This window comes from Dreissena polymorpha, chromosome 4, assembly GCF_020536995.1.
Source record: "Dreissena polymorpha isolate Duluth1 chromosome 4, UMN_Dpol_1.0, whole genome shotgun sequence".
NCBI classification, from domain to species: domain Eukaryota; kingdom Metazoa; phylum Mollusca; class Bivalvia; order Myida; family Dreissenidae; genus Dreissena; species Dreissena polymorpha.
In genome coordinates this window covers 72,743,505-72,755,775 of record NC_068358.1, presented here as the reverse complement: position 1 = coordinate 72,755,775, position 12,271 = coordinate 72,743,505, and the positions used below count along the sequence as shown (strand labels likewise).

At 32.6% G+C, this 12,271-nt stretch overlaps 1 protein-coding gene across 1 annotated transcript in view; it reads right to left on the bottom strand.

The window, feature by feature from the left end:
- Positions 1 to 12,271, bottom strand: part of LOC127877553 (elongation factor-like GTPase 1) — a 56,685-nt gene that overhangs the window by 43,395 nt on the left and 1,019 nt on the right. The window contains exons 2-6 of the mRNA XM_052423525.1: positions 11,651 to 11,767; positions 8,753 to 8,820; positions 7,170 to 7,254; positions 5,376 to 5,509; positions 577 to 714 (exon numbers count right to left, since the gene is read on the bottom strand). Coding sequence (XP_052279485.1) covers positions 577 to 714; positions 5,376 to 5,509; positions 7,170 to 7,254; positions 8,753 to 8,820; positions 11,651 to 11,741 — 516 coding nt within the window. The 5' untranslated portion in view covers positions 11,742 to 11,767. The remainder of the gene's footprint in view (positions 1 to 576; positions 715 to 5,375; positions 5,510 to 7,169; positions 7,255 to 8,752; positions 8,821 to 11,650; positions 11,768 to 12,271) is intronic.

The window sequence follows — 12,271 nt, the reverse complement described above, 5'->3', positions numbered from 1 at the left end:
AACACAGATTGGGTTCATGAAATCACATGCATGCAGTATTGGCTTTACTCAGGAATGTGACCAAGAAACCATCAAAACGAATGTTCTGAGCAAGTTTTGTGGAAATTCAGCAAAAAATCTGAAGTTTCTCAGACAATAACCATTTTTGAACATGGCTGAGATAGCATTTTAACATAAGTTCTTAGTAGGTTCCTTAAGTATCATGCAAACAATGAGGTTTCTTTCCAGAGGGTTCATGTTCCCTCTTTTATTATATTTCGACCCCACATGATCCAGTTTTAAACGCAGCCAAAATAACATTGAGACAAATGCTTTTACCACGTTTCATAATGATAAAGCCCTTAATGTCATTACAAAGTAAATATTGACCATGCATGATGGACAATGGACAAAATTAGCTCACCATCAGCTCAAAAGAGTAAGATTTCTTAATGAAATTGTGAACTTTTCAAAACAAAATATTTGATGCAAATACATGAAGGCATTACTATCCACAAACAACTTACTGCAGCCACACAAACTATATAGAATACAAGATATTTCCTTTAATTGCAAATTCTCCACAATGTCGCTGACCTGTTCAAGTATTTGTTGGAGGTGAATGAAGGCGTGCAGGGGTTCCATCTTCAGCTCTGTGATCAGCCTGTCCAGCTTGTTGAGGACGAGGATTGGGCGGATGTTCTCCAGCCATGCTTGACGTAGAACTGCATGCGTCTGACATAAAGAGGATTTAAGGCTATGAGGCTGTATGGGTGCTCTATGTATGTGTATGTTAGAGAGAAAAAGTAACCCATAAATACCAATTAATTATTTTTCATAAGAAACTAGTCTCAAAACAGTATATGTTTTAGTGAGTATTTATGTATTAACCTTTCTTAATGAATTTAAATACCCACCCATACACCCATTCACAAACCTAATATTCTCTTTGTATCCGATAAAAATGTATAACAGAATGAAAATTCCCACTCAACCTACACAGCTTTATTGTTGAATTGTTTGTTTAACTTAAGTTTTATGGTTTTATTGTCTTTATTAAGATTAATATATATTACTAAAGCATAGCTATTTTATAAAGGAAGAGGTAGGAATTCATAATACAAATGTAATATCAACACAATGCCTTATTGAAGTTGTATCAATATCTGTGTATTCTATTTGTTTGCAACTCATATTTTTATGTGTTTGATTTCTGATTTGGTTGTGTTACTCATTTTACCAAGTGACTGATGCTTTTTAATTAATAAAATTGAGCACATCCCTGTAGATGCTACTGCAGTATCATGTATTGATACATGATGTGATTAAAATGTCAACTGCGACATGACTTGTTTACTTGAAGTGATTTCATGTTTGCGTTTCTCACTTATAATAAACATTGGGAGGATACAGTATAGATCTACTGAGTGTTGTGCATTGAAATGAATAAATGTAATTGTATTCATCTGTTCCGTAAATTAAAAAACAAGAAACCGTCGGAGAGGGGTGATGCTCCCCAAAGTGTTTTTTTTCACAATATTGCACTATATATTCAGATAAAAGGAAACGTCTTGAGGGGCATAACTTTAGACAAAATAATACGATGGATTGTTTAGCAACTTAAAAATTACAAAGGGCCATAACTCTCTAAATAAATCATCTAACCAGAACCCACAAATAACATGCGCATCTCCGAAAGGAGTTAAGCTTCCCATAAAGCTTCATTGAATTCCAGTCAGTAGTTGGGGAGAAATAGCCCGGACAAGAATTGCACTATATGTACAGTTTATAGAAAATTATAAAGAGCCATAACTCTGTGAAAAATCATCCGACCAGATCCGGCTGATAATATGCACATCTCCTCTTGGTAGTAAAGCTTCCCATAAAGTTTCATTGAATTCCGGTCATTCATTGCTGAGCAAATAGCCCGGACAAAAATTGTGCACGGACGGACGGACAAACACACGGACACTCACCCACAGATGAAGCGGCGACTATAATGCTCCCCCCAAAAATTTTGGGGGAGCATAAAAAAGATAACTCAAGACCTGTAAGACATGAACTTTAAGTATAATTAAGATAAACTCCTGCTTTTATGTACATTAAGTGTGAACTGTAGAAAGTACTTTTACTAAAAAAGCACATCTTGTACAATATTAAAACATTAACCCTTTACCTCTTAGATATGTAATTTCACGCAATTGTAGTCCCTTCAAAAGTAACATTTAATATAAACCTTTCTTACTAGATTCAAGTTTTAATGCTTCATCTCCAAACCTTAGAAACTGATTAACAGCAAACAGAATAAAACCTGAACAGACTGCAAGTGACTTGCAGGCTGCTCTGGTTTTATGCTGTTTACACATAGCCATTTTCACTTTGCTTTTAAGTGGGAAAGCATTAATAAGCCCCAGCTCATTGCCTGTAGGTTATACCAGCTGAAGCAAACGTCTTCTTAATGCACAGGTTATAAGGTTATATTTATATCTGTTTTTACATTTTTGTTATGTTATTTTTTGTTGAATTATAAATCATGCTTGATTATGACAGCTTGATGACTCATGTTTATATTAAACTTCATATCAATCATAGTTTTCATTCTATTTTGTGATAATTAGTTCAAAGGGGCTGTTCTTTGCTGCTTTATTAAGAACTGTTCTTTGCTGCTTTATTAAGAAAACATCTCTGCATGTAAAATTTACCAAACTTGCAAGCAAAAACAATTTTGAAGAATACAACAAAATAACCAGAAAGATAATGAAACAAAAGGGCCATGGGCCCTAAGGCGCTCACCTGAGACCCAAAGGAACTAAACTATTCTGGGAAGGTGGAGTTCAAAATAATAAAAGTACTACATACAGACGGGTGAACATACTTAACTTGCGCTTTATAGTTTGATTATTTAGTGTAAAATCTTCAAAAGAGGACGAGTGCTGAACAGACAGGCGGTAGTACAGACTTAGTGTGCTCTATTATTAAAATACGTTTTCACTGTTTTTCCATTCAAAGTTATTTAGAACAATGATACTCTGATTTTCAAGTAATACTGCATTTCACATATCATACATGACGTACGTCTGCATATAAAATTAATTAGAATAATGGTATTTCTGACTTTCACCTAATACTGTATTTCACATATCATCCATGTAGGCCTACATGACTTTTGTATATCAATCTATATTTATGATTTAAAATGAAATTTCATACTTCATTTAAGAGTTAATTTTTGTTAATTATTCACATTTGTAAGTGTTGTTTGTAAACAATGCGTCTACGCTTCGACTCTTTATTTACAACCAATGCAAAACTAAAATGCATTTTAATTGTGAAATTTATTCTCAAATACAAGCTGCATTTAATATCATAAGTATCGCAAATAGTTGGTTTTAAGTACATTTTCTCTATCTATTTAATTCTTGAACAAAGTATATCTGTGATATGATATGTGTACATGTAGACACAATAGTTTTTTGTCAATAAATGTTCAACAGTAAAGTTGGAGAATATTTCAATCTATTTTTTATTGATCAATATAATTGAATTTTGATAACAGTTGTTGCCTAAGCTGTAAAGGATATTTTACGTACATATCTTTACTCAAAGACCTATAGATAACATTATCTATAGGTCTTTGCTTTACTTTTTCTTCCTCATATTCATAATATACACTGGGACTTTGTGATAGTTATAAGTTAAATAATAGCCATATTGAGTAAGTTCAATCAGGCATCACTGTACTGAAAGCTAAGAAATATGAAATATCACGCCCATTAAATTTATAAATATTGTATAAACCTTTCTTGGAAATATATAAGTACATAAATTTTGGCGATTTCAAGAGCTTGCTCCAATGTTGTAATCTGTTCTTTTTATGCAGTCAGCATGCTGATTTTTATACGAAAATAAATGCCAGACAGATGTATTTACGTGTTTATCTCTATATTGATACCACTGTATAGCAATTGCTGTTCCATGCTGTTCACTGCAAAAGGCTGTAAACAAGGGGTTAGGCATCAAGCAACTGTCAGAGATAATGAGGTACCTGCTGTGGCTAATGGTTATTTCATTGGTCTGCGGTCATTAAATTACATGCAACAAAATGTGTGAAAAGTGGCCAGCACAGGAATTTGGGGACTGACTCTAAACTGTTATATACAGTTGTTTCTCCCCTAAGTAATTTTCTGTGAAATCAATATTACTACTTAAAATTTTGAGATTATTTAATAAAGGGTTTTCAGATGGCAAAAATACATTTGTTGCACTTCATCCCCAACCAATCATCAACATAATAATCCTCTGTTTTTATGGCCATGTTTTTCAAATGTTCACGATTATTTCAAGCTCGTCCGAGATATCCACATAACCAGTGTTGTGACCAAATTTCATGATGATTAGGCAAAAAAATGTGACTTCTAGAGTGTTCCCAAGCTTTTTTACTATATAAATATAAGGAAAAAGACCCCCCCCGCGCAGCCATGTTTTTTTACCGATCTGAACCATTTTCAAACTCAACCGTCGTATCCAGGAAACAAATGTTCTGACTAAATTTCATGTAGATTGGACCAAAAATGTGACTTAAGGGTGTTCGAATGTTTTCACTATATACATATAGAGAAAACTGTCCCGCCCCCTGGCGGCCATGTTTTTTCACCGATCTGGACCATTTTTTAACTCATCCGAGATACCAATAAAACCAATGTTTTGACCAAGTTTCATGATGATTGGGCAAAAATTGTGATTTCTAGAGTGTTCACAAGGCTTCTATAAAGCCATATAAGGAATACTGCAACGCCCCCCTGGTGGCCATGTTTTTCAACGGACCGGAACAATTTTTGAACTCAACCAACATATCATTAAGACAAACATTTTGGCAAAATTTACATGAAGATTAGGCATCAAATGTGACTTCTACAGTGTTCACAAGGTTTCTTTATTTTTTTACCTAGTGACCTAGTTTTTGACCCAGCATGACCCAGTTTTGAACTCAGTCGAGGCATCATCGGGACAAATGTTCTGACCAAGTTTCATGAAGATCGGATAAGAAATGTGGCCTCTAGAGTGTTCACAAGGTAAAATGTTGACGACGCACGCACGACAGATGACGGACAAAAGGCGATCCCAAAAGCTCACCATGAGCACGTTGTGCTCAGGTGAGCTAAAAAAAAAGAATTTTACTGTGGTTGCATTTATGTGATTAAGCACACAGCGATTTAACAAGCACATCGTAAATAAAGAACAAGCGAACATCATGTAATTGCCACTCTAACCATGGCGTTCATTAGCGAATGAATACAACCAAAATAAAATTCAATCCTTCAATTGTTTGGCCAATCAGTGTCATCTTAAAAATATTTCCAAATATTTATTACATATTTTAATGCTGTAATTATCACCTGGGGACAGACTCCTTCAACCACATCTACAACAACAATGGCCCCATCGCAAAGTCTTACAGCAGTAGAAACTTCCGATGAGAAATCCACATGGCCTGGTGAATCAATCAAGTTGATCAGATACTCTCCAACATCTGAAATGTATTTTTTTATGCCCCATTATGTCTCCAAGTAAACTTCAAAACAACAGCTGTTGTAAAAGTGTCCCCTCTTGATTAAAAGCAATCTAGAGATAATTTAATAAATTTCAGAGATGATGACTGGATTTGCATTACAAAAACTGAAATTTCAAAAAGGCTGGTTTTAATATAAAATAATCAAAGGGCCACAATTCAACAATTCATGATGTGATCTGGCTCATATCTAATTGGCCTTAATATTATGCTTTCAGTCATTTCCAAGAGTTTTGGTTTAAATCCCTTAAACAATGTCATCATACATGTACTTCCATAAACCAATTGACAGGCCAGTATTAGCTATTTAAAACACCCTACCATCTTTTATTGGACTTAATTTACAGTATTTAGCACAGCAAAGAATCTCTATAAATAACAAAATCAATCAATCCTAGCAACGAAGATTAGTTAAACAAGATCCAGCATTAAACTATTGAAGCTTACGTAGAATTTTAAGCACATATAATTGTTCCTAGGAGAAAACTTAGCTTAATTATAATTTGATGCTAGTTATGCCCAAATGGCTCTCACAACATAACAGCCAAGTCTTTTCAGGAGCTTCACAGTCTGCTAGTGAGACCAAAAAATTTTGTGTGACATTTAAGTGGACAAGGTATCTCCATACCAAACTGCGCAAAGGCTACACAGGTTGTAAATGAAATAAGCAGGTATCTTGCTGGATTGAAATTTTCTTTCGCCATCAATTTTCACAATTAAAAAAATTAGGTTGCCACTTTTAAAAAATAAGAGCCATTTTGTTGCAAATTTTCAGGGGTCTCACTGGAAACTCCTTACTTGGAAAAGTCCTGAAGACAAAAAATAGGAGCCCTAAAAGGATTCCTTTTGGATTTATATTTTCAGGAAAAAAATCCATTTAAATAAAGAATACTAGTTTACAAATTTTACTTTTTGTTGTATAATTAAAAACCCATATTTCAAAAGTCCTTCCTTGAATTTCAACTTTGTATCTGTTGTCATGATATCGTAAACAAACACTGTAAAGGAAATCTTTTCTCTCGACTTGTTTTTGCAAATTTAAAGATTGTTTTGTCACTTTTCAAATTTTTTGCATTTGGCAACAATAGCCAATGGCAGCGGGAGCCCTGAATACGAATGATTTTTGCATGATATGGCTTCAATATAAGTTAGGTTAAAGGTTTACAAATTGTTATAGAAGCCAAACGAATTTGTTTTACAAAGAAACATTGTTTAATTATCATATTTCTGATATAAATTTGACCAAATAGTGATGTTTTCAAACAGGTTTATAACTCCTTCCTTAAGATATTTGTATCATTAGTGATATAAAAGCTATAAATCCTTCCTTTAGATGTTTGTATCATTAGTGATATAAGAGCTATCGTCGTATGTCAACACATTTTAATATAAATAAATATATTTATGGAAGGTGAAAACCAGGAATCCAAAAAACGAAATGAAGATGAAAGTTGTGAGCTTTAAACAATCATAACTATGTCTTCAGCTTAACGAAGTCATACCTATGCAATTTGACCATTCAATCTGGTAAAATTCTTTCACCAACAATTATCAGGACTTCCTATGCAAATAGTTGCAATTAGCTATTCTGTGTTTTGTGAGAGAAATAGTTTATTTTTACCATTATGAAAATGGAGAGAGATGGCACTTGATTTCATGGTGATACCCCTGACTTGCTCGTCTTCCCTGCTATCCAAATACCGCAACTGTAATAAGATAGACCCTCATATCAGTTGAACAAGAGATGTGTTCGTCAGAAACACAATGCCCCCTACTGCGCCGCTTTGAAATAAAATTTCTATTAATCATTTGGCAGGTATAAATCATCTCCCTTTAAAGCTTATTACTTCCCTTGGATTTTGTCCAATCCAACCAGTGGGGAGTCTGAAGACAGTCAAAATGACCAAGTCAGCCATCACTGACAACCAAGGCCTGTGGTTTATGAAAGAGATCATAGTCAGAGTTCATCATGTGCTTGTAGACGTAAGTCCAGAGGTATGTAATGAACCCTACTATTCACAAATTAGTACAGTAAAGAAATGATAATTATATCATTTAAAAAAAACTTTGACAAATCATTCATTTGAGTTATAAATAATCCAAATAAAAAATCTGTACAGTAACAGTGAAAGAATTCTTAAATTCTTGGTAAAGAAATATATAATATGAGATTTATAATTATATAAATTACTTCCCTTGAAAATAATTGTCTCTAACAAATCTCTATTTTTAGTAGCAAATAATTAAAAGCCACTCTCTATTTTTAGTAGCAAATAATTAAAAGCCACTACCGTGACTGTAGATTTACCACTCAATGTGCAGCTCCATGAGATACACATGCATGCCAAATATCAAGTTGCTATGTTCAATATTGAATAATTATCTCCTTTTAAAGCTTATTACTTCCCTTTGATTTGTATTTTTGACTTAAGACCTTGACCTTTTACCACGATTTGTTTGTCAGAAGCACAATGCCGCCTTCTGCGCCACTTTAGTTTATTTAAAAAAAAAAATAATTTGGCAGGTCAGATAATTATGTCCATTTAAAGCTTATTACTTCCCTTGGATTTGTTTTTTCGATCCCTAGACCTGGAAGGATGATGTTCACCTTGAAATTTTACCACTCAAAATGTGCAGCTCCATGAGATCAAGCTGCTATCTTCAATATTTAAAAAGTTATGGCCAATGTTTAAGGTTTTTTTTCGGACGGACAGACATACTGACGGACAGTTCAACTGCTATATGCCACCCTACCGGGGGCATAAAAATAGAAAATGAATAACATGCAAATATAAACGAAGAATAAATCAATTAAATATGTGACCATAAGAATGGAATAAAGTGAAAAAAACAACAACAACAGACTGACTGTTTGCGCATTAGAATCACACATATTTTAATTTAAAACATTCATTTCTAATAACATTACTTTGAAAATGGAACATCATCTCAGTCTTTAAAAGAAATAACTGTTTACATAAATCGATGGCTAGTGATAAAAGAAAACACCAAAATGAACTTGGAATGGTTCAAAATCTGAATAAGAACCACATTACTATTTTAAAGAATTGCTGTCTCTGAAAGCCAGAATAACTTTAGAGGCAATGATAAAAAATGTATTTGCCCAAAATAAGAACAGGTTACTTCATTACAATTCGTTAAAATTGAACAAAATTAGACAGAAGTAAAGGAATGCTATTTTACCTTTCCTGCCATTCTTTGGGAGATAATTCCATTACTTGCTACAAGGGCATCTGCAAGAGTTGTCTTTCCTGAAACATTTTAATACAATAATATAACCTTAATTTAACAATGATTACAATATAGGAAACTTCTAACTTTGTAATTATGTTTTATCAAGGGGAAGTAATTCTGTGTTTAGACAGTGATGAAAAACTCAACAACAAAATATCATGGTCAAAGTATCAAGTGTATAGTTGGTCATTTTCATCTTAAGGCCAAAATTTTGTATTAAAATGATTTTTGGATTTTTTTCTAAAAGTGTCAGGTAGGAGGACGGAAAAAAAAGATGGGTGACCAAATATGCACTCATTTTAAAATGCTATGGTATGAAGTTCATTTTACTAAGCAACCACAGTGATTTTTTTTTTAAACATGTTGATGTGCAAAATGATCATAATCAGACTGTAGGTCTTGATGTGCAGTTTTTAAATTAGTTTGAATTAAAAAAATATCTTAACAAGTTCAAAAGTTATGCAATTTTTTCACTTGTCTATAATAAACTTTTTGGTGATTTTTTGATGTTTTTTTTTACAAGGAATCCATATGTTGCATTAAAAATACTTTATCTCAACAAACAACCAATAAGCTATTGAGGTTTAAAAAAAACATTTATAGTTAATTGTTTAGTAAAAATCAATACCGCAGACAAATACAAATAGCATGATAAAACGCTTTTCAGGGGTTTCACTGTCCCAAAAAAAAGTTGTCGCCACTTTATCGCGGTGTGAATCATTTAAGGAACCTTACTTCATTAATGAATAATGGCATTTACTATATTTTTATTACTCTGAGAAGTATGTTAATACATAAATAACAATAAGTACCTTCATAAGTCTTAATATTAAAAGCTTTATTTTTATATAAATAAAATTTTTTCCACTTGATAAACCAGATAACCAACATAATATAATAACGTTAACAATAATGTAACAGTATGCTGCATAAAGTTTCAGAATTATTTATTAAAACCTAGAATCACACAAATATATATCATCTGAAAGGAAAAATAAATCTAACATCAGAAAATAAAGCATCTCAATTTAAATTGTTAAACAGTTTATACATTTGGTCATTTGGACATGATATACATCAATTTCTGTTTATTATCAAATTTCACAAATTCCAAAAAAAACACCTTTTGTTAAAAGGTTTTCTGTTAGTTGTGGTGGTTGATTTCCAGGTTCAATTAAATGAATATTTTTTCACATCTATTTCTTGACAGAAAGGCCCAGGATAATTGCCACCATCCATTCTTGTTGCCTGAAATAACACAAAACATATTTGTACAAACTATATACAACAAATCAACACATAAATGTCACTATCTTTATATATGTCCGAATTTTAACATATCCGAAATATAGTACATCGAGTGAAGGACCTACTTTTGATTTCATTTACATAGTTGGTATCTTAATTAAAATATATCGTTCCCAGAACATTTTAATAAATCCCCATAAACTTGACTATTTTATTTGGACATTCATGGTTTCATTTACATAGTTGGTATCTTAATAAAAATAGATCGTTCCCAGAACATTTTAATAAACCCCCATAAACTTGACTATTCTATTTGGACATTCATGGCTTGAAATCGTTTTAAAAACTGTTTTGCGATTTTTGAACTTTTGGTACGAACCAGTTCGGAACAAAACCGAAGTTTCGTACCCAATGAAAATAACGAAAAAACACATATGCACAAATTCCTCAATACAACTACATTAAACAACACATAAAATTGTATTCTCTAAAATATGACCGTATTTGTGCGTAAAATATGGAATGTTTAAAGTTGATAGGCGTAAATGGGTTTCGCATTGCGAGTACCTGTTAAATCAAAATCGTTCTTTTTTTATTGCTTTCACAACATTTTTTAGTCATTTTAATACTATCAATTTGATAAAATTATAAAGAAAAAATAAAATATTTACTTACAAATTGATTCCATTCAGGATTTCATTTGATGGTTGCATAAGTATTGAGAAATTAGCAGACTTTGCTGATGAAAGCGTTGTAGCGTTCTTCAACTTCTTGCACAAACAATGATGGCGTAGCTGTTGGAAAATTCCAGCACATGTACACGATGAAGAATGTTCACGTATAGTTCTGGCTACCATAACTTTAAATGTCGCTTTTTATGATTTTTGACAGGCGCGACTTTCTAGAACAGGTATGTCAATACTATATAAACTGTACGCTGAAGTTTCTTTAGCTAGTTCAGGTATTAATGTGGGTAATTAAAACTGGGTTTACTATGATGGTTTATAACTCATTTGAACTTTTTCTAAAACCCGGCAAGCATTTTGTGTTTAAAAGCCACCTTTTGGCATCCGAAAAAAAGATTTTTTAATATTTTATTTTTTTGGTTTTGTCAAAAATTGGAGTCGGCGGGTCCGAAAATCAGTTTATTAAAAAGTTCTGGCCTAATCCAAGAAAATAGAGTGACAGCACAGGGCTAGTGAAATTACAGTTTAAATACCAGCTCATCAAAATAAAATTATGTATTAAGTGAAATTAATCTCTACAATTATTGCATATCAATTTAATATATTGGGTTATAACAATTATAGTGAAGGCTGCCATTTAACTAGTGTTCACAATGCAAATGTTGAGGACGCACGGTGGACAAAACGTGATCACAAAAGCTCACCATTAGCACGTTGTGCTCAGGTGAAATATAAAAAAAAGCTATTTGTTAGCATCTGCATATTACCAGTTTTAAAAAGACAGTGGTCAAGGAAATTAATTATTGTTGAAAATACCATAAATTAAGCAAAAAAACAATATTAAAGTGAAAACGTGAAATCAACTGCTGTTTTGTTTGTATTTTTTAAGCTTATAACGTGATGCAGTACATACCATGATCAACATGTGCCAAGATGCATATGTTCCTCACATTGGCTGGATTTCCCTGCAGCTTGGACAAGCTCGCTGTAGTTGTTGTCCTCATTTCAGAATATTATGAATTGGCATGTGCTGTTGGTAAAAAAATGAGTAAAATAAAACAAATGAAACAACAATCTTATTCTTAAAAGATTATCAAAAGTCTTCAATGAAAAATATTTTTTTGTCATACTGAAATACCAATGTCAGAACACTAAAATATACCAATCCACAAATTTACAATCTGACTAAAAGTTCAAATACAGATGATACATCACAGCTCAGCTTCTTGAATAATAGCTACTTAAAATGGACTTTATTATCGAGCTTTATTGAACTTGTGAGTACAGAATGTGTGCTAATTGATTTTGATGAAGCCTAGATCTCATGTCTAATGAACTAATTGTTCTACACTTTTATCTCAGGAACCTCAGTATGATAGCAGCGATTTTTTTTGTACAATTGGGAAAAGTACCCGTACCGGTCCAATAGGGAAAAAATTGAGTCGTGAAAGCCTGAAAATTGGGAAAAATCAAGTCGTGAAACCATCAAATTGGGAAATTGGTGTATTTGATTTTTTGCTCCCAAATACTTTAA